General features: G+C 56.3%; 2 protein-coding genes across 49 annotated transcripts in view; one reads left to right on the top strand and one right to left on the bottom strand.

Moving 5' to 3' along the window:
- MAP4 (microtubule associated protein 4) overlaps window positions 1-15,085 on the top strand; it is a 156,107-nt gene extending 141,022 nt beyond the window's left edge. For 6 of the 30 annotated variants that reach the window (XM_060402567.1, XM_060402573.1, XM_060402580.1 and 3 more), the window contains 8 exons: window positions 902-1,085; window positions 1,617-1,676; window positions 1,796-2,085; window positions 5,471-5,563; window positions 8,953-9,034; window positions 10,535-10,647; window positions 12,501-12,690; window positions 12,815-15,085. In XM_060402567.1, coding sequence (XP_060258550.1) covers window positions 902-1,085; window positions 1,617-1,676; window positions 1,796-2,085; window positions 5,471-5,563; window positions 8,953-9,034; window positions 10,535-10,647; window positions 12,501-12,690; window positions 12,815-12,822 — 1,020 coding nt within the window. In that variant the 3' untranslated portion in view covers window positions 12,823-15,085. Of the gene's footprint in view, window positions 1-901; window positions 1,086-1,616; window positions 1,677-1,795; window positions 2,086-3,494; window positions 3,609-5,470; window positions 5,564-8,952; window positions 9,035-10,534; window positions 10,648-12,500; window positions 12,729-12,814 lie in introns of those variants that run through there. The other 24 variants (XM_060402571.1, XM_060402576.1, XM_060402582.1 and 21 more) reach the window with 12 other exon arrangements.
- Window positions 15,086-15,528: 443 nt separating this feature from the next.
- DHX30 (DExH-box helicase 30) overlaps window positions 15,529-23,453 on the bottom strand; it is a 28,912-nt gene continuing 20,987 nt past the window's right edge. For all 19 annotated transcript variants that reach the window (XM_027957699.3, XM_027957696.3, XM_042236312.2 and 16 more), the window contains 16 exons: window positions 23,068-23,369; window positions 22,475-22,595; window positions 21,627-21,776; window positions 19,769-19,921; window positions 18,657-19,493; window positions 18,359-18,434; window positions 18,168-18,272; window positions 17,727-17,902; window positions 17,322-17,528; window positions 17,156-17,237; window positions 16,892-17,085; window positions 16,611-16,770; window positions 16,356-16,513; window positions 16,161-16,264; window positions 15,948-16,087; window positions 15,529-15,855 (listed from right to left, as the gene is read on the bottom strand). In XM_027957699.3, the coding sequence (XP_027813500.1) occupies window positions 15,602-15,855; window positions 15,948-16,087; window positions 16,161-16,264; window positions 16,356-16,513; window positions 16,611-16,770; window positions 16,892-17,085; window positions 17,156-17,237; window positions 17,322-17,528; window positions 17,727-17,902; window positions 18,168-18,272; window positions 18,359-18,434; window positions 18,657-19,493; window positions 19,769-19,921; window positions 21,627-21,776; window positions 22,475-22,595; window positions 23,068-23,369 (3,219 nt within the window). In that variant the 3' untranslated portion in view covers window positions 15,529-15,601. The remainder of the gene's footprint in view (window positions 15,856-15,947; window positions 16,088-16,160; window positions 16,265-16,355; window positions 16,514-16,610; window positions 16,771-16,891; window positions 17,086-17,155; window positions 17,238-17,321; window positions 17,529-17,726; window positions 17,903-18,167; window positions 18,273-18,358; window positions 18,435-18,656; window positions 19,494-19,768; window positions 19,922-21,626; window positions 21,777-22,474; window positions 22,596-23,067; window positions 23,370-23,453) is intronic.

The raw sequence follows: 23,453 nt of genomic DNA on the forward strand, positions 1-23,453 counted from the left end.
AGTAACATGGTAGGTCTGTCCATCTTGTGTTCCTGTAGACGCCAGCCTGTATTGATTCCTTCCCTTTCTTGGTAGTGATAGTGTGCCCAGCCTCCATGGAAGAGGAGCTGGAGTGACCCACATGCCTGTGTCTGTGCCTGAGGGGCTTTTCCCTTTGGCATTCAGTCAGAGCTCTGGCATGAGCCTCCTCTTGCCCTCTGCTTGTCAGGCCCACCCCTCCACCTGCCCCTTCCCACTTGTCCCTGTGCTCTTACAGAATTCTCATCCTCCAGTCCCTAATGGAGCTGATCCTTAGTGATCCTCTGTTCTGCCCTCCTTTGTCCAGATGAGGGAATCAAGCCCAGAAAGGCTCAGTGATTTGCCCAAGAGCACACGTGAGTCGGGGGCTGCCTGGGGCTGGAGCTTAGGCTTCTGACCTGATTGATTTGGCCAATACAGTCTCCATCTGCTGCCCCATCCTGTTCAGAATTCACTGGGTGCATCTTAGCCCACAGAATAGCTGGATTGGACTAAACATTTTGTAATTTTTTATAATTTCGTTTACCTTCTGGTATTTAAGTATTGCTACGTTAAATGCATCAGTATTTAATGCAGTGGATCCTGAAGCAGACATAGTTTGTAGTGTGGTGTATTTCTAGGGCTGTCCATCCTCACTGGTTCAGGTTGCTGAGGCGGTTTGACTCCCTGTTTCCTGATTCCAATCACAAGGCACCCTACATGGCCATTTCCCATGCTGTCTAGAGGACTTTGATCTTAGAGCCACGTATTTCCTATTAGTAGCTGCCAAGCCCACTCTTCTCTTGTTTTCTGATATCTGCTTATATGGAACCATCCTTTGGCATGACTTCCTGGGACTGTTCCTGACCTACCGCTCTTATTGCCACTTTCCCATTTTTGACAGCCTGTTGCAGAGGCAAAGATTCCTGAGAAGCGGGTCTCTCCATCCAAGCCGGCCTCTGCCCCAGCTGTCAAACCTGGCTCCAAGAGCACCCAGGCTGTTCCCAAAGCCCCAGCAACTGCGGCTCTTGCTTCACCTGGGTCAACCAGTAGGAACCTGTCCACACCCTTGCCCAAGAGGCCCACTGGTGAGTACTGAATGTCCCTCCCATGGGAACCAGTGGCTTTACCCCAGACAGCTCCAGACAGCTGTGTAGATAGATAGAAGGACTTGGGAACCAGTCTTTCACGGGCCCATTGAAAAGTGGAGCCTCGATCTCCATGTGAAGTTAGCAGCTATGTGTATCCATAAGAATCCTGAGTGAAGGGAACTCTCATGAATTGCCAGGTAGAATTTACTGTTCCTTTCTTTATAATTCCACAGTACCCAACACTTTGTGTTCATGGTCTTTTGTAATAAGAAATAGGCCATTTAAAGAAAGGCCACGTGGAAGCATCGTCAAGACCGTAGATATGACTAAGTGCCTGGCCTTGGACGCTCCATCTGGGCGAGTCTCTACTTGACTGTTTCATTTACCAGTCTGTTCCCAAAGCCTAACACAGCCCCTGACTCAAATGATTCAGTCATTGTTGAACGAATGCATAATCTCAGTTTAGGATGAACTGTTCCATGGGTCATCTTGTTTAAACATGATATTAAAAAGTGTATATTTGTGCAGCAGTCAAGACTGAGGGGAAACCTGCAGAGATCAAGAAGATGGCTACAAAGTCTGCACCAGGTAAAATCCGTTCCCCACGTTGTGGAATCCAGATTTAAACCCCACGTTTTCCTTGGCTTTAAGGCTCCCTTTTGCCTTCTCCGCTGAACACGTATTATCTCTTGTTCCTCCCTGAGCAGCTGACTTGAGTCGCCCAAAGAGCACCACCACAAGTTCTGTGAAGAAGAGCACCGCTGTCCCTGGGACAGCACCCCCAGCAGGGGCTCCCAGCAGAGCCAAGCCCACAGCCACGCCTCCCAGGCCCTCCGGGACTCCTCCCGCGGACAAGAAGCCCACAGCAGCCAAGCCCAGCTCCTCTGCCCCGAGGCTGGGCCGCGTGGCTCCCAATGCTTCTGCCCCTGATCTGAAAAATGTCCGCTCCAAGGTCGGCTCCACCGAAAACATCAAGCACCAGCCTGGAGGAGGCCGGGTGAGTCCAGGGAGCTTGGGTCCCTGGCATGCTGGCCCCTGCTTCATCCTCTGCCACATCTAAGCACTGTTCCCGGGTATGTTCTTGCCTCAGCCCAAGGGGCCCCACCGTGCAGGGGACAGTCAGGACAGTGGGTTCAGGGTCAGGGAGTTTCAGCCTGGGCTCCACCTCCCAGCAAGAGGATGCAAGTGGGCTTCGCTCAGGCTTTCTCTTCTCCTCTCCTAGTCTGCATATTGGGGTTTGGGCTTACATTTTTGTTTGGAGGCAAAGGGTTCTGCTTTATTTACGAAACAGAGAATGCCTCTGAGCCTTGCATAGGTGAGAGACATTGGGCAGGAACCTGGTCCATTCTGTTCCTTCTCCTCGCGCAGGCTAGGCAGAAGATGGGCTGCCTCTTTGTTCCCTGAGCTGTGTCTTGGCTGAAGAGTCTGTCTAGACGAGGACTAGTGTCCTCTTGTGGCCAGGGTGACTTTCTTCTATCCCTGGCTTTCCTAAACAGAAGGACTGTGGGAGAGTGTCATGGTGGAGAACCATGCTCTTCACTTGAAGGACTTTCTGAGTGCGTCCACCCCAGAATTATTTACCTGTTAGCAACCATGGGGCTTCTGTGTGTGAAAAGGTGGTGGCAAGAGTCCAGGCTCAGTTTCTGGGCAGTAACCTCCTCATTGCCTGCATCATTCTCTAGTGCTTAAACCGCTCGCTGCCACTGCCTCCCCCTACTCAGAGTAGGACATTTAAATTGCTTCAGTCCAGAGCTGCTGAAAAAATTGAAGAGGGTCCAAAATGAGACAGAATCCTTGTTCTGCTGGAGGATGTTTATGGAAGATGGGATGAGGGCCTAAAGGTTGCTTGTGCCAAGAGTGTAGCTCTGGTGTACACAGCCAGGTGTTGCGCTGTGTGTTGATGGCCTTCCCCACTTCTGTGCTCTTCTTACGCGTACATCGCGCAAAACTTGCTACAGGTCTTGGTGGGGAGTTGAATAACTCAGTCTGGTGATGAAAGTATTTTCTGTGCCAACGTACCTGAGGGTGTGACACTTCCCATCATCAACACCGGCTTCCTGTGAGCACGGCAGCTTGCTTGGAGCGCATCAGAACATGGGGCCCAGGGCAGGGGTGGACTGTGATTTGAAACCCGTGGCACACGCTCATATTTATCCCTTCTTCCTGCCTCTTCTCCACGAATGGTGTCTTGATCTCTTCCTTGTATCTCAAGACTGTTTTGCAACCCCTCTCCTTCCAGCTTGGTCTGCCCTGGCAAATGGTCGTTTTCTTTCTAGGAGCAAGGGTGACCTGCTTCTGCATGGTGGCCTGGCCTGGATTCAAGTCCCCCTCAGCCTTCTTCCCTTCATAGCATTTGGGCTGTTATCCTCTTGGTTTGAAATTTGCCCTCCCTTTATCTCCATCCAGGCCAAAGTAGAGAAAAAAACAGAGGCAGCTGCTCCAGCTCGAAAGCCTGAACCTAACGCAGTCACTAAAGCAGCCGGCCCAATTGGCAATGCACAGAAACCGCCTACGGGGAAAGTGAGTTTTATTTAGACTTTTACCTCTTGAAGGTAAAAGACGGTCAACTGTTTCTTCCAGCCTGAGTCACTTTCCCTTCTTTTGCACCTTTTCCCTATCCCTAACTAGTTTCTACTCCTCCCCGTGTTCCCTCCTCTGTGTTTGATGACTCAGGCATCAGAAAATTTTCTCTAATAACCTTGAAAGTTAACAGAGCTGGGAGCCCATTAGCCCTTTAGGGGATATTTATTCAGGCGGATAAAATGGATGCAAAGACTTTCAGTCACGTCCTTCACACTGACCTTGATCTGAAACCTACCTGTTACGCCCATAGCATCCACCGTCTTCCTCAGTAAGACACAGCACTGGCAACCGTCCAGCACCAGGAACCCTGGAGTCCCGTGCTTCAATTTCAGCTGAAGGCCCCTCTCCACACCGCTGGGTGTGAAATTAGCTTCCCTGGTTCCCCCAGGACCTCTGAACTGAAAGTTAGCATCCTCATTCCCATTTCCCAGTAGAAAACACACTTGGCATAGGGATTGCAGCATTACGTGGACAGCAGAGGTGAGTAGAGGTGCTAGGTTCTTTCCCCTTGCCTCCACACCCTGGAGCCAGGACCCTCCTCTTGCCCTGGGAACCTTCTGCCCTTCTCTGTGGCAGATGGGTGGTCAGGGGCTGCCAGAGAAGCCTGAGTTCCAGCCCTGAGGGACCAGGATGGGAGGGTTCAGGCCAAGGACTCTATGTGGTTGGCAGGCGCGGAATGCTGTGCCATGGTTCCCGGGGCCTCCCAGAGGTCCTGAACAGGCCTCTGGTTCAGACCCGGTTCATTAGGAAAGTGGTTTTATCACTGATGTTGTTAAGAAGGCAAGAAACAGTTGGAGTATCTCAGGGTAGATTTCTCTACTTTGTGGAGAACTCTCCAGTTTAGGGGCTGCGTCACTTGGGATGGGCTCTAAGGAAGGAAAGGAAGGAAGCTGGCAACTGTTCCTTCTTGAGAAGCCTCAAAAAGAATTCTTTGTCCCACTTGGAGCCTGGGCCTTCATGTTGCTCTGTTCAAGTGGAGCGTTCGTGTACAGCAGTGGGCGTGCCCTCCAGTTGTGCCTCACTGCAGCCCTGCCCAGAACCTGGTCCCTTTGCACGTGAAACTCACAGGACACAGAAGGTTGGGCATCTGGAGGACCGTGGGAGAGGTTTTACCCTGGCATCGAAAAAGACCAGAGCTTAACTGCAATTGCAGCATCCTTTCTTCAGCCCTGAGAGAAACGGGCTCACCGTGGTCGTGTAGCAGTGGCTGTGGTGGTGCCCCCTGGTGCCCAGGGCTCTGCATCGCAGGTCCCGCAGCCTCTGCTGTCCTTCTTCCTGGCAGCATCAGATCTGAGTTGTGAGCCAGCTGCCCCAGGCTTCTCCGTGCAGCCTTTGCTTTCCCAGAGCAGGTCTTTCTGCAGCGATTCCAGACCCTAGATTTCAGGGAACTGCCGTCCTTGGGTGAGGATGGGTCCAGATGAGCAGGACTCTTGCGGAGAGGAGCCTCGGGGACAGAACAGATGCGGGTGGGCTGTGGTGGATGGGGATTGAGGCCACTGCTGTCTGGACCCTGTGGACAGCAGCTGGCCCCGGGAGTGGTGAGGATGTCCGTGTAGCACTCTGGCGACATCTGCTGTCTTTGTGTTGTTTGTTCGTGTTTTCACTCTTTCCTGCTCCTTCCCGCCCCCTGCCCTGCGCTTTTCCACAGCTGTTCCGCTGGAGGTAGGGCTTTAACAGCACCATCTGCCGCTCGTCATGGTCACGTGTGGACTCACTGCCTGCCCCACGTCGGTTCTAACCAGCCCTCTCCCTTTGTGTTGTTTTTTTTTTTTTTTTTTTTCTGTTCTCTAACACTCCAGGTCCAGATAGTCTCCAAAAAAGTGAGCTACAGCCATATTCAGTCCAAGTGTGGTTCCAAGGACAATATTAAGCATGTCCCTGGAGGTGGTAATGTAAGTATGCGCTCGGGGCCACTGGTGTCTGAGGCCAAGCCCCCCATGGGGCGCACTGGGGAGAGGGCCACCCCCTCACTGGTGGGTGAATGGATTCGGGGAGACCCTGATGCTCACATCAGTTCAGACTGGGTGTCCCTGGTGAGCCCCTGAGTGACAGCTCAGTGACACCCACTTGGCATCTTTTCGCCCCTGTGGGTGGGAGGCCTTGCTGTCAGAGACCTGTTCTGAGGGATGCGGTCAGCAGCTGGCCCGCCGTCTGTCTCAGGTCGGCCCCGGGGATGCATTGGTTCTGACCTGGAGACAGACATCAGGACTCCTCCAGAGCCCGTCCTGGAGCCCTTGCTGGTCTAGAGCAGGCAGTTCGTGGCCAGGCCCTCCCCGTCTCCTGGGCCTTCCCTTCATTTTCATGGGTCTGCTCTCTTTTTCCTGCTTCCTCTTTCTCCTCCTCTCTCTGCCGCCTCCTCCCTCTCTTCTTTCTGCTCTCCTTCCCTCACTGCTGCCCTTTTCTACCCCTTTCTCCTCCAGTTCCCTTTTATTTTCCTCTCCCTCCCTGTCCCATTCAGATATCCTGTCTGTCATGGTGCTGCTCTGTGCCACCCTTAGGGTCTGTGTTGGGGACACACGTATCTAGAGCTCAGAGGGCGCTCCTGGGAGGGACTGCGCTGGCCACCATTGCCGTCCAGCACGTGGAGAAGGCCCTGTGCGTTTTCCATGCCCCTGTGGCAGACCGCAGCGGGCGGGCTCTGCCCTCACGGCTGCTCCCCTTGCTTCGCTCCCGCTCCTGGAGGAGAGCTGCCTGTCCTGGTCTCCCTTGTTCATTCAGTTCCTTCTCCTTGCCGCTGTGACCTGAATTAAGTCCCACTCTGCTTACCCTCTTCATTGTTAGGCTCCATCCTCTGCCGTCTCAGTGGTCATGCCATCCTGCCCATGGGTTACAGAGGCCCCCGCCGCACAGTTCTGCTATGATGGTGCAAACATAGAGCACCTGTTTTTTCCCCCTACATGACTCCCCTGCTTCATGTCCTTCCTGGGCATCTCCCCACCGATGGCTGTTCCTGGCATGGTTTGGCACTCAGGTGGACGGTGCTGGGCTAACTTGGAAGTTGGCCAGACACTGGCCATGCTGGTGTGGGAAGATTGAGATAGGAAAGGTGTAAAGGCAGCACCTAGATAAGGTGATAAAGATCCAGCCTGTGAGGGGCCCAGTGGGCACCGGCTCTAGCTTTTCCTCTCAGGCTTTTGGCCTAGATGCAAAAACAGAATGTGAACAGTGAGGGAATTGGGTTGTTTGTGTGTGTGTATGTATGTGTGAAATAGAAATGTGTTAGTATATGTTGTGTGGTATATGTCAGAGCTCTGGAAATAGTCCTCATTTATCTCTCACCTACTATGGTCTTCCCACACTGCCTGCACATGACTTCAAACAGGATTATTTTGGCCAGGGAATGCACTTTTTTCAAGTGTTTCATTTTAGGAGGCTTCCTTAAACAGCAGAGCTTTAGGAAACTGCCTGTGGAGATGTTTCCAGGTGGGAAGATGAGGGTAAACAGCCCAGACTAAGTTACTGTTGCGCCTTCCATCAGCCCCTCCGTAAAGCCACCACGGTCATACCTGCGTGGGAGAAGGGTAGCCACCAGCCATACGCATGTAACCCTGACCCGCCAAAAGCCCTCTTTCTGCCCAGAGAGAAATTCTGGGGTTACGACACAGATGAGTGGCTTGGAGCTACACAAGCCCCCATGTACACACAAACATGCCCCCTTTTGAGAACCAAAAGGCCATTGAGCGAGAACATCACAGCTACTTCTGCAGATGATCAGAGTTTAAATTTTGCAGCAATTTAGTTCCATTTCACCCTCGTGAGGAGGGGTGTGTATGTCAGTGGTTTCTGAGACTTGTTGGCAGGGTCACTTCATTAGCAGTATTGACACCTGTGCTGCCCCAGGGGCAGATTGTGCGAGCGGGTAACAGGAGGAACTGTATGGATGCTGGGTGGTCATGGATGGGCTTGTGCTGGCCACTGGGCATCCCTGGGTGGGGCCTTGGGGCCAGCATGAGAAACAGCAGCACGTGGTTCCTCGATGTACCAGCCTCGTCTCAGTGGCTTTTAACTTAGTAAGAAGCAATTAAGCTTTTTAAAACTTTTAATTGTAGACATTTTCAAACATATACAAAATTAGGAAAAAAATGGCAAAGTGAATTGGATGTCCTTTTTTACTCAGCATTTATTATTTTTGTGGCCAGTCTTATCTATGTATGTTTATCTCCATTATTCTGAAGCCAGTTCTAGTTATATCTTTTATCTGCAAATATCCCAACATATAACTGTAACAGATAACTCTAATATACATATGTATAGTATAAAACCCATAACATGTTAAACAAGTTTGCTTAATCAGGACACAAGTAAGGTGCATAGGTTGTGGTTGGTTGATTTGCCCCCTTGTAACCTTAGATGCCTCTTGCTACACAAGCTCCTGGTTCATTTCTCTTTCTTCATGGTAACACTTTTCATGAGTAAAACTGAATGGCTTGTCCTAGACTTTGAGTTCTACTGAGGATATCCCCATGGTTTCACTTAAGATATTCCTTAGTCCCACATTTTTCTTCAGATTGATTCAGGCTTGGTTCTTTCTTTTACCCCCACATTTTTGCAGGACGTTCATAGGCAGTGGTGGTGTTTCTCTCAGGAGGCACATAATGTCTCACTCTTCTCTTCGTCTCTCCCTTCCTGATGCTGGTGGCTGTTCTTGCCCAAAACCCTGAGTTCAGCAAAGGTGCACTGTGTTGAAACTGGAATTCTCCCATCCCTTCTTCATTTGTTGGCTGGAATGCATCTATAAAGGAAAACTTGCCCTCATCAACTGTTCTTTCACTGAGGACTAGGCTTCACATTTGGAACACGGTCAAGAGCTGTGTGGGCTCCATATCCTGGCAAGAGCCTGGCCATGGCGAGTGACCTCTGTTGACCCCTCACAGGTCATCTCGGGTATGGTGCAAGATGAGCCTGCCACAGTTGCTGAGGACATGTGGTGGCCTGCTTTAGCAGCTGCCAGACCTGTGACTGGGAAGAGTGCACTTCCCCACGCTCCTGTTGAGGCATAATTGTAGCACTGTTGGAAAGACAGAGCTGAAGCAGAGGCTGCCGTTTTGATAGTAGGAGGTACTCTGTAAATGATGATTGAGCACACGAAGCAGTTAGTATAGAGCCGACGCCCCTACAAGAGACAGCATGGAGAGGAGATGGAGCGAGGGGAGACACGGGAAGGCTTTGGAAAAGGCGGCCTCTAAGCTGGACTTTGGACCATAAAGAGTGCTTGGGTTTGAACCTGACAGTACCCCTCTCTCTGAGTGAATCGCTTTTGTGTGTATGTTTTTCTCCTCAGGTTCAGATTCAGAACAAGAAGGTAGACATCTCTAAGGTCTCCTCCAAGTGTGGGTCGAAGGCTAACATCAAGCACAAGCCTGGTGAGTGGTGCCTCCCTCATCCCAGGTTTCACCCCTGCGCCTCTGTCCTTTTTATTAAGAGTCCTAGAGCCACCCACACCCAGGGCACAGCAGTGAAAACAGCATAGTCCTCAGCCCCTGTCAGGGAGGGGCTTTCTGGGCACTAACCTCTTTGTTGGAGGAGGAACAGTTTGTAAAGGCTGCCTTTTGCACGGGCAGAGTCTTGAGGCCCCACTGTGTCCACAGCACTGTTGACCTAGGCCTGTGGTAGAGGTGTTCTACCAGCTGAGACCCTTCTCAGCCTCCCTGATGCATGTTCAGGAGCTGGGGCTGAAGGAGCTTTGGAAAATGGTGGCCGGGCCTTGCCTGTCAGATGCAGGAGCAGAGAATATTTCCAAGCAGTGAAGCATCAACCACAGTTTCTACAAGGGACAGGAAGCCATTCAGCAATGCTGCCTTGGCCCATGGACTTGGATCTTGCTGCCACAGCAGTCCAGACTTTCCTTCCAGCAGCACAGGCCTGGTGCCCCTGCAAAAACCTGTGGCAGCTGGCATGTTGTCTGGGCAGGGCCTGCGTTCTGGCTGTACCCGGAGTCTCGTGTGTCCTGGTCAAGAGTCTGCAGCAGACGTGGGGCAGAACCGCATCTGCAGTAGCAGACACACTGGCTGACAGCTCACCTTCAGTTTTCCATTCTATCTAGAAAACCCTCCCTTCCAAGGTAACTTCTTCCCTAGTGACACTGAGTGACTTGCGGTCCAGCTTTTACAGGGGCCAGAAGTCCAGTGGGTCGGATACCGGGAGAATTGGGCAGGAGGCTAGCTGACATGAGCAGAGAGGAGATGGGAGAGTAACGAAGGCTCAGGGAAAAGCCCAGCTGAGAGTCTGGGTGGCGTGAGAGCTCTCTGGCCCTTGCTTCCATGGCCGCACTCTGGCTGAGCTGCAAATGTTGCCTGCGTACAGATTGCCTTCCCTCCGCTCCCACCTCTCACCTTCTCTTCTTTTCACGACAGATTGGGTAAACTGTTCACCCAAACCATATGCCCATCCTGTCTTGCTGGTCACTCCTCTCCTCCAGTATCTGTGCTGGCAGGTAGAAATTGAGGATTCCAGGATCCTGACCCTGACCAGTAGGGTGTCCATGAGGCTGAAAGCGGGCTGGACTCCCATACTGCTGTCAGAGGGGGATGTCACTCCGCCAAGTGACCCCTAGGCAGGCGTGCATCTTGGCTTCTTCCAAGGCTCTCCTGGGGCTGCGGCAGGGCACGCACGGCGGTGGTAGGGTAACTTTCCTTCTCTCTGGCTGTGTGATGAAAGTGGCTCTGCCTGACCTGGAGAAGAGGAGCCCTGTTATGACAGATGGGTGCGCTGTGCCTCCACCCCCGTCCTCGGGGCCACCAGGAGCAGATTACATCTTCCCTGTTTGTCTCCTGGGTGCAGCCCAGTCCTTGGCCAGCCTCCTGGCTCTGCCTGTAGGGGTATTTTTCTGTCACCCATAATGACCCATTTCTTTTTGGTTCCAGGTGGAGGAGATGTCAAGATCGAAAGTCAGAAGCTGAACTTCAAAGAAAAGGCCCAGGCAAAGGTGGGATCCCTCGATAACGTGGGCCACCTGCCTGCAGGAGGTGCCGTGAAGGTAGTGCTTGGGTTCTGACGGGGCTGGAGGTGAGGGGTGGGCTTGTGCATCTGGAGTCTGGTCCCAGCCCATGGGCGCCTGTCACCGCCCCTCAGTCACTTCAGGAGTCATGTTTCACCCACTTCATTACTGTTCCCATCGTCAGTCATCCGTCCTGAGTGAGGCAGGAGAGGTGAAGAGGCCCCAGCCCAGTCAGCTCTCATCTGTCCAGCTGGAGACAGAACCTTCTCCTGAGAGCCATGGGCTGCCTTTGTGAGCCCATCTCGGCCGTTTTCAGAGGAGCAGAGCTGATGTGCAGGCCCCACTGAGGCCAGGGGTCAGTAGAGTGCAGTTCTCGCAGCCCCTCGCGAAAGGCCAGTGCGGTGCTCTGTGTCAGGCTTCCTTCCAGGCCTGCGAACGGGGTGGCGCGTTTTCAGCTGCCTGTGGCGGCAGGCCTGACATCCACCTCCTCAGGCCTGTACTGCCAGGCCCTGGAGAGTGCTCGGCTTGCTATCCTGGCTGGGCCTCTCCTGCCTTCCTCCCCTCTCTTCCCTCCCCTCCTTCCACAGTACTGTGAGACCCTTTGTCTGCCAGAGATTCTGTCCATGTTCCATGTCATCAGGCAGGGGATACATAAGGGCAACGTCTTGAAGGCTTCCAAGCCTGAGGGTGGCTGCGCTGCCTCGGGGAAATGGGTGAGGAAGCGGGGATGTGAGCGGCGCTGTGGGCCTTCCTCCAGTGTCCGACCACCCCTCGCAAGCTCCATCCCAGCTTTGTCCTGGTCACCCTCTGTGCTCCAGTTCAAGCCCCGACCGGCTCCCTTGACTGCTGGGGACCCTGGCTCTATCACAGACTCTGGGGTCGTGCTCCACACCTCATGAGGGGCCATTCTCTGGTCGCCCTCCCTGGGGCACTAACTTCAGTGTGGTCCCAGCCACGTGACAAGCACGTGCAGACCAGGGCTCACTTCCTGGGCCTTTCTGACCACCAATCTTTTCTTTATTCACATCATCTCCCTTTTTTTTTTTATCTTTTAACCACTTCTGGAACTATTTTTCTAGCACGGAGGCCATATCTTTCACTCTTCTAAGCAAGGACCACCCTGGAGCCTTCCGTTGTCACCTCTGGGCATTTGTGGCACAGGCGTACCAGCTCACCCAGTGCCCTGGGCCCCACCCCCCACCCCTAAAGCCCACTCTCTTCTGCTCTTGATTCACACTGGATGTCCATGGTCCCCACAGTCCTTACTCTACCCTGAAGCTCTCCCGGCCCCTGTAGTCTCTTGGACACTTCCCTGGCTCCTTTTTGTCCCAGGCCCTGAAAGGGTGCCCAGCACAGAACAGGCCTGTGTCAGGGGTGAGTGAACAGTGATTAGCCAGGCAGGGAGTCTGTGGGGTCCCTCAGGTCCGAGGTGGTGGCCTGCACCCCACGGGAATGGGTCCAGCTCCCAGAGCTCCCTAGCCAAGCCCTGACCTGCAACTTGAGATCATTCCTTGGGGTTTTTTTGCTAACAACCTGCTGTCATAGTTGTTTTGATCTGGCATCAGCCTTGTTAAAGAGCTGGACTGTCATGTCAGAGGCTTCGTGAGGCTGCCCAGAGGAGGCTCCTGGAGTGTGTCCCTAGCCAGGTTGCACCCCCTTCCTGCCCCAGAGCCCACGCCTGGGTTCTTGCCGAGCATTGGGCCATTCAAACCAGGATTTGGCCTGTTGGGTTGGGGTAGGGGTGGGGAGTGCCTGGGCTCGACTCCCAGATGCGCTGCACGTTAGGCCGTCGAGGCAGTGGGGTGGGGGCAGTGTGTGGAACCCACCACCATCACCATCCCACTCCCTCCCCGACTGACCCTGCACTGTCTCCCCCACTGTTTCATTTGTAGACTGAGGGCGGTGGCAGCGAGGCCCCTCCGTGTCCAGGCCCCCCTGCTGGGGAGGAGCTGGCCATCCCTGAGGCAGCGCCTGAAGCTGGCGCCCCCACTTCAGCCAGTGGCCTCAGTGGCCACACCGCCCTGGCAGGGGGTGGTGACCAAAGGGAGGCCCAGACCTTGGACAGCCAGATCCAGGAGACAAGTAAGTGGCTGGGCTTGGCCTGAGGGCCAGCCAGGGGCCCTGCCACTGGCTGCAAATTGAAACTCCTTTGTTTTCTGACTGGAGAGTGGCCTGAATTTTAACGAAGCAACCTTTTATTTTCCAGGCATCTAATGATGACATTCTGGTCTCGTCTTCCGTCCCCCATGTCCCCCCTCTTGTCTCCCCTGTTACCCTCTCCCTTCCCTCCTCCCGTGTCACTGCAGATTGAGACCTACAGGCTGACGTTCCGGGCAAACGCCAGGGCCCGCACCGATCACGGGGCCGACATTGTCTCCCGCCCGCCCTCACTTCCCTGGCGGCCCCAGCTCAGGCAGCCAGGCCCCTAGCTTCCCGCCCCAGGCTGCCCCCCAGCCTGTGGCTTGGGCCCCGGGCAGCCCTCTAGGCGACCCCTCCCTCCCTCCCTCCCTCCCTCGCTTGCCCAGGGCAGCAGCAGTTGCCCCCACACCCACGTTCCTTCCACTTCCTGCCCCAGGCCCAGCTCCCTGCTTGGCTTGCATCCTCACCACTTCGCGCCACTGCTCCACGGAGAAGGTTGGGTGGAAAATGGGGTGGGGAAGAATAAGTTTGGGATCTCCTGAGACCTGGGGTGTAGGGGCGAGTTGGATCCCAGCAATCCTCTTCATTTTGTTTGGGTTTTTTGGACCAAACCCAAGAGAAACTGACATACCCTCCCTCCTCGCTGGTCCTTCCAGAGGGAAGAGTGGAAGCAGACGTCCACGTGGCGGCTGCTGTTATAACTGCATCCCCTGGAGCCTGCTAAGCCACGGCCTCTTCCTTTGACCCTACGATGGTGCCCGCCGTGCAGGTGGTACCAGGCACCACTTGCTGCCCTCCCCGTTAGTCAGAGGCAGCGTTGCCTGTCCCCACTCCTCCCCATACCTGCCTAGCTGCTGTCACACTTTGTTTTCTTTTTTAATAACCTAAAAACCAGTGGAGTAGTTTTGCAGGTTGAAGCCATGTCTAAATGAAAGTCCTCAGTAGGTGTTAAAGGAAACAGGGAGGGGAGATTCTGAAGCCTCCAGCCGGGGGGTCAGGTGTCAGGAGCTGCCCTGGCTTGGGCAGCTCAGGGCCCCAGCCCCGGAGATGGTGTGGGCAGGGCAGGCGTGGTGTGGGGGCTGTGGGCTGGAGAGCAGGCAGGGACCGCTAGGGGCTGGTCAGTGTGGACTGGTGGTTCTGGCATTTTGTGTGTATGCTGCTTTTCTAACCAAGAGGCTGGTTTTGGCATCTGTTTGTCTCATTCCCTGGGATCTGGTGGAAGACATAAAATTGGGACTGGAGAGGGCCACGGAGGTCAAATTCCTCCAAGCCTGCAGCCTAGGACACTGCCGGGGAGCCCGATGTGTCCAGCACGTGTGGATAGTGGGGAATCAAGGTTGGAAATTTAGAAACAAGGACATGCAGTGGGCCATCCACGCTCCCTTGTAGCCTGACTGGAGGTGGGGAGAGGCGAGGCGAGCCCAGCCTGAGGAAGCGTGTCCCAGTTAGGCCTGGTCTTGGGATGGCTGCAATGATTAGCCCTGGGGATTATATTGACATGAAGATTCTTATTGCACTTGTATTTTTTTGTATTAAAGTTTGCATGGTTTCTAATAAAGGATTAAAATGTAACAGTTTGTAGTCAAATGGCCTGGGAGTCTCCAAGGCTTCTCCTCTGAAGAGTGTTTTCTGCAGTGCAGACTTGGCCCCTTACCCTCCCACCTCCTCCTCGGGCATCCCCTGGCGCTGAGAAGGTGGGGGGCGGCCCTCGAACTAGGCTTCATGCAGATTTGATGTCTGTATAGAGGGAGGGTGTCTGGGCTGGGAAGGTTCTCCCCGTTTCTGAGGTAGCATTTTCTCCAGAGAGGTTTGATACCACATCCTCAACTCCCCAAGCACCAGGGGTAGAAATTGCAGGGATCTTGTGGAAAAAAGTACTTCCAGAGCCAGAGGCCGTCCAGGGTGCTTCAGTAGCGCCAGGGACATCACAGTGTCCATGCTTTGTCTGCAGAAAGGGGTGAGGGAACTGGGAGGACAGTGGGAGGCAGGTGGCAGTGACATGTTGACGCTGAGGTGGGCAAGCTCTGGGTCTTTACTCCTTTGGCCAAAAGCAGGGGTGGGAGAGGTGACCCCCGTGGAGGGCCCTTGAGGGGGCGCTGGAGTGGTTAGTGTTCTGAAGGGTGGTCTGGTCACAGTTGCCTTGATGGGTCCCACCAGCCAGAGCAGCTAAGGCTGCCCTGACAGGTGGGCCCAGAGGCCCTGCGTGCTCTGCTCTGCAGCCATCGGGGCAGGGACGTTTCTGTGCTTCCCCATTTGCTTATGGCTCAGCCATTCCTCATGTCAATCTGTGATTCTGTTGTAACGATTTCCAGAGTAAATAAAGCTCTTATGTCCCAAACACGTAGGCCCTGTCTTCTGTGCGTCCTGGTCTCTACCCCTCCAGCTTGTGGCCCATCCCGTCGCTGTCCCTCTGCATCAAGGGACCGGTGTATGCCTTGTGGTCTTCACCTCACCACCTCCTCTGTGAGCCTATGGCTGTGACGGAGGGGTAGGGTCTCCGCGAGCCTTGGTTGCTTATGGAGCTATTCCCTCCCCCACCCGCCTGCGCTGGGAGGTGGCAGCCACTGAATGCGGACGCACACAGTGGGCCCTGCCATACCTGCAAGGACAGTGCAGACCAGGCTGGTCCAAGCTCCTGAGGTGTGGGTTTTAAGCCCCTTCTTCTAAGACCTTGGGTCCCTCCCTTCTGAGCCTTCACGCTTCTCGTGGTTTGGGGAGCATGGCCCCCAGCCCAGGGTGCGGAGGTCCTCCCTGAGAGAGGAGCCTCGCGGATAGCGATGCTCACAAGGGATAAATAGAACTTTATTTTAAATAAACATTTTCATTCTGTACATGGCCCCAGCAGAGACGGGGCTCAGTCGTCAGCGGTCTTGCGCACATCAAAGCTGCCGCAGGGCCCGCGCAGCAGCTCCGCCAGCAGGGCGAGCAGCTGCCCGTGCTCCTCCTGCACGCAGGCTGGCAGTGCCGCCAGCTCGCTGCGCAGGCTCCGCTCCACCATGCGGCCCAGGGCCCGGCGCAGCTCCCGCAGCAGCCGCACGGTGCGTGAGTCACCCTCCAGCCGCAGCAGGTCACTGTCGCTCAGGGAAATGGTGGCCCGGCGCCCATCATCTAGAGGAAGGAAAAGGTGCCAGGAGCCCGGGTGAGGCCAGGCCCAGGGAGGCAGGGCAGCCAGGGGCGCAGAGAGGGGTGCAGGTACCCACCACGGATGTGGACGTCCCCGTCGGTCAGCAGCAGCACAGCTAGCGGGTGCACCTGGGAGGAGTCCCGGACGAAGACGCTGCCGTTGGATTTGACAGCCATGAAGTACGTCAGCCATCGGCTCCGCAGCCGGGTGGCCTCCCTGGGAACAAAGGGCTGGGTGAGGCCCCCTCCTGAGCCACCCCCGCTGCCCCACTCTACCTGACAGTCCCCACCTGTTAATGGTCGACTTGTGCAGCAAGATGTTGCCGGATTTGGTCCTGTATGTGACACTGTTGGGCTTGAACTTGCCCTGCCGGGTCACCTTGCCCTGCCTCACCTGCAGGGATGAAGGGAAAAGGTGGGTGGGCTGAGCAAGGAGCCAAGATAGGAAGAAACCGTGGCCTGGTGCCCCCACCCCGAGGCAGCACCTGGATGAGGTTGGGGTAGAGACCCGCCATCAGCACCCCCTTCACCAGCTCCTCCTCCTCACTGTACTCGTTGCACTGGGCAGAGGCCAAGGTGCAGTCCGAGGGCTTCCCAACCAGGAAAGCCTCGTAAATGTTCTCTGAGAACTGCTTGATGAGTCCTGGGGAGGCAAAGTCGGGGTAAGCCTACCGCTCACCACACTGGCCCAGTGCAAGTGGGAGGGGCAGGGGGCTCAGGGCAGCATGGGGCCCGCTGACCGTGGATGAAACGCAGGCTGGGTGCGTAGAGCAGGTTCTCCTCCAGGTAGTTCTCACGGGAGCTGCGATCCTGCCAGCGCAGCACCTCCTCCCAGCCGGACACCGCCCGCACGAAGGCCAGGTGGTCACTGCCACTGTCGTGGCTCAACAGTGCTTTCACCTGGGAGGGGGGAGGGTGCCGGGGTCACAGGGCAGGGGCCACAGGAGGCCACCTTGGGACAGAAGGCAGCGGAGGGCCGGAAGGGGGAAGAGGAGGGCCACGTGCAGGCACCGCGTCTGACCTTGTCCACCTCCGCCCGGTTCTGCAGGCTGCTGCTGAAGGGGTCCCGGGTGAGGCACGAAACGACCACTAACAGCGGGTGCAGGCAACGGAAGATGGCAGCCAGCACGATGGCCTTGGCCAGCCGTGGGTCGGTGGAGATGTGGGCCAGGCGCTGCCCCAGGGTGGTCAGGTACTCCCGCTGGTCCAGAACCCCTGCAAGCTCAGCGGTCAGTCCCGCCCTTGAGAGCCACTCGGCAGCCTGGCCCAGCCGTGCCCCACTCACCAATCTCCTGGAGCAGGATCACGGCCTCGTCCACCGCCTTGATGTTTGGACTGTCTACGGCCTTGGAGAGGAACTCCACTGCCTACAGCGTGAACGAGGCAGAGCCTCTGTCAGCCTGCACCCCGTCTGTGCGCTCCCAGGCCCCCCCCACCCACCCCTGCCGCACCGTCTTCTCTGGCATGTGGATCTTGGCCTGCAAAACCAGGTTCTCCAGGGGTGTACGCAGGATCTCCGGTACTTGGAAAGGGGCCATCTTCTCTAGCCGGCTCCGCGGGAAGAGGTGGTAGGCAAAGCCAGACTGGCAGCGGCCCGCCCGGCCCCGGCGCTGGATCACATTGGCTCGTGACACCCACACGGTCTCCAGGCAGGAAACCTGGGGGAGGGGGGCCCGTGAGCAGCCACACGCACGCCAGAGCCCTTCCTCCACGCTCCCCCAGGCCTGGCCCTCATTCCACTCGACCCCTCGATGGCCCTCCCGCAAGGACACTGAGACCCCACGAGCGAGGCCCTTTCCAGACACACAGGCCCGGGGTAGACCTGGGCTGGCGCCAGGCCGCGAGAGGGCTACCACCTTGGTCTTCAGGTCGTAGCGCTCCTCCTTGTGCAGACCGCTGTCTACCACATGCACGATGTCATTGATCGTGATGGACGTCTCGGCGATGTTGGTGGCCAAGACGATCTTGCGTACCCCAATGGGAGGCTGCTGGAATATGGCCTTCTGGTCCATCATCGGGATGTTGGAGTGCACTGGTGGCAGTGAGAACACACTGGTCATGGGCACGTACCACCTCCGTCAAATCCTCCCCATAAACGGGTGGGCAAGAATTTTGACCCTATTTTGATGAAACTGTAGTCCAGATTAGTAGTATGCCCAGTAGAGGTCACCAACCCAGTAAAAAGTAGTGTGGCCTGGTGACAAACCCAAGACCCTGAGCCCACCGAGGCGAGTCAGTCCCTGGGACAGAGGGCAGGCCTGGTGTAGGGGCCACTGTCCTCGCCGACATGCTCTTACCTGGCAGGATGAGGTACTTGCTCTCATGCATGCCCAGGGCCTCCTGGAGGCGTTGCTGGACTCCTTTGATCTCCTGCCAGCCCGGCAGGAAGCAGAGGATCCCACCTGTAAAGGGGCCCTGCAGGCATGAGCCAGTGGCTCCTGGCAGATGGAGGGCAGGGTGGGCCTGGGGGACGGAAGAAAGCACCCACCTGGTTCCCCGCGGGCGTCGATGTGCAGAACCAGATCAGTCACAAGGTCCAAATCGAGAGCGCATTCATCCTCAGACTGCGGTGGGAAGAGAGGCCAGTCACAGTCCCGGGGCCAGGGGTCGTGCATGGGACACGGCCACCACGACTCGGTGAGGCCAAGGCACATGACACCTCACCTCCAACCCTCACCACACCCTTGTCAGGCAGGCCCGATCCTTGCCATTTCTAGCAGGGAAGGAGGGGAGTCCGGAAGGACAGGCCAGGAGCCGCAGCGGGATGGGGCGGGCGTACCCCTCACCTCGTGGTGCCGGTGCCGGTGCGGGTACTGGTGCTTGCCCAGCTTGGCCAGGATGTCCTCCAGGTAGTGCTCCTTGACGGGGTACATGAAGCCGGGGACCTTGATGACAGGGCAGCCACCAAAGTAGCGGGAGAAACGCTCGTTGTCGCCGGTGGCGCTCATAAGCACCAGGCGCAGAGCCGGGTTGAGCCGCTGCAGGCCCTTGAGCAGGATCAGCAGGAAGTCCGTGTTCACGTCTCGCTCGTGCACCTCGTCCACGACCACGTGGCTCACGCCCTCCAGGCTGGGGTTGCTCTGCAGCTTCCGCAGCAGGATGCCCACTGTGCAGAACAGCAGGGCCCCTCCTCGGGCCGGAGGCTTGCTTTCCAACCGCACCTGGAAGCCTACGTTCCGGCGCAGGGAAGGGCCCAGTTCGTGGCTGACCCGCTGTGCCACAGACACGGCCGAGATGCGGCGTGGCTGGGTGATGATCACGTTGCAGCGCGCACCGCGGCCCTCGGTTACGTAGCGCTCCAGCAGCAGCTGGGGGATGCGCGTGGTCTTCCCACAGCCCGTGTCCCCAGCAATGACCACCACTGGGTGCTGCTCGATGGCATTGAGGATGGTGTCCCGATGAGGGTCCACGGGGAGCTGGGGTGCCTCCTGCCAGACCGGCCCTCGCCGCCGCCACAGCTCCAGCAGACTCTGGCTCAGACGCAGCTCCTCTGCTTCTGACAGCGGCACGTAGGGCTTGCCTGTGATGGGGTCACTCAGGGGCCCCGAGTCCTTGCCCAAGGGCAGGATGTCCTCACCCTGCAGCCGGAGCTCTGAGGAGATCCACGAACTCTCCACGGGGTACTGGGGGATAGGAGAGGAAGATATGATGAAGAGGAATACTTCCTCCTTTACCCACAGCCAGTCCCTCCACGATTCACACCTCGACCAGAGGCTGTGGTCCAATCCGCTGAGCAGGACTCAATCCCTGACTACCCCGGGACATTTGTGGGCAAGACTAGACGGCTCGGGGCCAGGGTGCTCCCAGGCTCCACCCCAGTGGGGAAGCAGGGGGTCACTTTCGCCTACTGCAGGTGGAGACTGTGGGCAAGTGAGGGGGAACATGGGGATTCTCTTACATGGTTCAGGAAAGTCTCAATCTTGCGGAGGATGGGCTCAGGCACCTGGATGGTACATGGCCGGCGCTGGGTCTCACCCAGCTCTCGCAAGGAGGCCAAGTTATACATGGCGTGGGTGAGCGGCTCGTTGTTCCGGTCCACCAGTCCCAGGCTCTACAGAGGGACATGGAAGGCTCAGTCTAGGGCCCGCTCCCCAGAACTGGCCCAGACCTGCTCGGCAGCTCCAGAGAAGTCCTGCAAAGCAACCTCCCCTCCCCCACCCCACCCTCAGAGCAACCTCTTTTCTAGGAGATTTTTGGGTTTGGACTGACATGGTACAGGAGGAAGAAATTAGGAACCAGGAAAATGTTAAGTCTCCACCAAAAAAAAGTTAAAAACAATTCAAGGAAAGTAAGAGCTGACGTGTCTGAGTATTAATCACAGCCCCCAGCTGGCCAGGTCCGTGCCCCTGAGAAATCTCTCCCTGAGCAGCAGGGGCTCCCACAACAGCCTGGTCTCACATCCATGAATTCCCGACACAGACCTCCAGGCCAGCTGGGCCAGGCCCTTAACCACCCCTAACACAGCCTGCAAGCTCCTCCGCTTTCTCTGCGCAGCAAAGCCACCACCCCGATCCCCCCACCAGCCTTCCAAGTCCAACTGCCACACCACCTCCTACTCTTGCGTGATACCCAGTTCATCACACAAATGTACATGGAAATTCCTGTATCTACTTACACAACTTGGTAAAATAAGCCACTGGAAGGGAAACTTGTTTTATTTCCACGTATACCCAAAACCACCTCCCCAGAGGTTAAGACAAAGCATTCCAACACATTGGAAAGCCAGCCATTTCCCCCATACTCCGTCATGTCCAGATTCTGCACTTCTAAGGAAGCCTACCCCTGCAGGGACCAATCACCTTCCTCTAGCCTCTGAGTCCCAGGAACAAAAGAGGTGCCCACAGGGCCACCCTGCTTCAGGGGAGGCCCCTGTCCTTTCCCAGGACTCTGAGGATTTGTTTGCAGTCTGCCTGTGGGCAGCCAGGTGCTGGCAGAACACGGCTGCCCCCAGGAAGCTTGCCCCTTCCTGAGATAGGTGTCTACCGTGCTTGGGTAATCTTCTCGTCACTGGTTTTGTCAGATTAAAATACAGACTTCCTCAAAGTCCTCCCAGTAGCCCTACTTCTGTCCTCTTGAGCCACAGGTAACAACACAGCCACTTTCTCTCACCACTTACCCAACCCCATCCCTCTTCAATTCTCGCTACCTCTCCCCATCAGTCATATATGATATTCAGTTCTCAGAGCCAAATGTGTACCAAAGGTTTCTGTCCATTTGGAGTAAAACACGGTGTCTCTCCTTTTAGTCCACAAACCAGACCTCCACTGGTTTCAACAACACCCACAACACCCATGAATCATCTCATCTTCAAAGCTGCTTCAAAACGCCTGCCGGCTGCAAGCCACACTGCCTTCGCCTGATTGTTGGTCTCCTCAGTCTGCATCCAACGTGAACTCACACTGTTCGTGTTGGCCACCAAGCCCAAGTTACCAAGATCTTTCTAGGTACCAAGCCTGGCCCCTAAGAGAGACACCACTTCTCCAGCTCCACACCATTCAGAAAGATGAGTATGTCTCCTCCTGGCTTCACCCGGGTTCCAGCCCACAGTGCTGAAAAGGCTGAGCTCACAGCAAAGCCCCTCTGCAGGAAGTGTGGAGAAGCCCTGGAAAGAGCGCCTCCAGAGCCTGACACAAGGCTGGGATACTAGCTACTCCAAAAGCCTGGCAAAGGTGGATTTTCATTTCCTGGAAAAGTGGACCACTTGCCAAGGGTAGCAGGGAGCTCATGCATCACACCAGGGACCCTTCCGCACTCACCTTCAGTTTCTTACAAGCCAAGGCTGCCGCTTTATTCTCTGCCTCTGCTTTGCGACGCCCCTTGGCCACGAAGGTCATGGGACAGGGCCAGAGCAGGGTGAGGGTGGACAGCTTGGTCTTGGTGCCCACAGTGTGGAACTGCATGAGGTTCTACACAAAGGGCGAGAGAGGGGGTTACAAGACGGCAAGGAACGGGAACGTCTAAGTGTTCTCTGAATGCCAAGGAACCCAGATATGGATTTTACCCCCATCTGAGCAGGTACCAAACGTCAGCCACAAAAGAAGTGCCAATGAACAGGCAGAAGAGAGCCCCGTGGGGCTGCAGTTCCAGGATCTTGGCATGGTTTCACAGGAGGAGACAGCATCTGGGCAACGCCACTGCCTGCCCTCCTAGCCCACTGCCCTCTCAGCACTGTCAAGGCACACAGGTGCGATGGCAGCTGTGGGTGGAAGCTGCCAACACAAGCTAAGAGCCAAGCACATCCTGGGGGAACAAAAAGGCCTTGCGCCTAGAGCGAAGCTCTGAGTAACCAAAGCCCTTCAGCCCGGCAGTGAAGAGGAAAACCTCAGCAAGTCAGCCACCCGCTCCCCAAGCCTCTATCGGTGCCCGCACCCCGTGAACAGACCCGGGGTCTCCACTCCTACAGTCCTCAGCCCCCTCCCTTCTGCCCCTGCTGCTTCACCCTCCGAGGACCCCAAGCTCCCTCAGCTGGCGCAGGCTGGGCTAGGGGAACGGGCATCTAAGGCCTCCCACAGACCTAAGTCTCCCTCCCACCTGATCTTGGGGAAACCCAGACTTGAGCAAGCCGGCTCCCCACTCACACACACCTTCAGGAGACCCAGCTCACCTTGGCTGTGGAGGAGGATGTCGCTATCTGAATCACCTTGGCCAGAAGGTTCTTAGGAAGTGGAAACTGGGTCAGAGCCCTAACAGCACTGTCGTCATCTGTCATTTCAAAGGAACCCCCCCTGAGAGGACCAAAAGTGTAGGTGAAAAAGCGCTCTCTTCCCAAGCCAGTTTCACCTGCTCTGAAAACCCAGGGGCTCAGACGCGGCATCACTGCAGTGGGCAGCCAGGAGGTGGGGGCATCTCCACTTGGCCTGTGGGCCTCTCACAGACACACAGCACACAGGGCGTGCCCTCAGTTCCCCCAGACACACGAGAGAGCGAGAGCAGGGGGCAGGCAGAGCAGTTGCCAGGGCTCTGAAGGGCTCAAGTGTGAGCTGGAGGGAAGGCCCATGCTGCTGTCTTGCAAGAGCCCAGCCAGAGCTCACAGCCACAGCTGGCTGTCCCCAAACAGGCAGATGTACTGAGAATGAGAGACGCTGACTGAGACGCAGGACAAGGGTCTCCCATCTTCGAGAAGGCTCCAGGGAATATGTCCCCACCCCACGTCAAGGCGCAGCCCGTTTCCCCAGCCTCCCCTGCCCCTGGCTGTACCTGGAATCCCTGAGTGGGGCGTGGGAGTCCTGCTGGGTCATAGACAGAAATTCAGTGACATCGATGGTCCCTTCTTCTAGCTCTTCCTCCTCATCCTCCTCTTCTTCCCGACCCAAGGAGCGGGACAGGCCCCCAGGTCCCCCTGGCCGGATGCTCTCAGGATTCAGCTGCCTCCAGGAAGTGGGTGGCATGGTGGGTTCTGGGCGCCACCAGCTGTCAGCCGGGGAGCCAAAGCGATCGGCTAGCACGCGGTATTTGGCTGCATCAAACAGCTCGTTCCGGGGACCCAGCAGACCCCAGCCCTAGGGGAAAAAGGGGGGCGCTGTGAGGGCCCTTAGTACCCTCACACCGCAGGCTGTTCAGAGCCTGCCCAGTTACCCTGTAGG

This window comes from Ovis aries, chromosome 19 (genome assembly GCF_016772045.2).
Source record: "Ovis aries strain OAR_USU_Benz2616 breed Rambouillet chromosome 19, ARS-UI_Ramb_v3.0, whole genome shotgun sequence".
NCBI classification, from domain to species: Eukaryota; Metazoa; Chordata; class Mammalia; order Artiodactyla; family Bovidae; genus Ovis; species Ovis aries.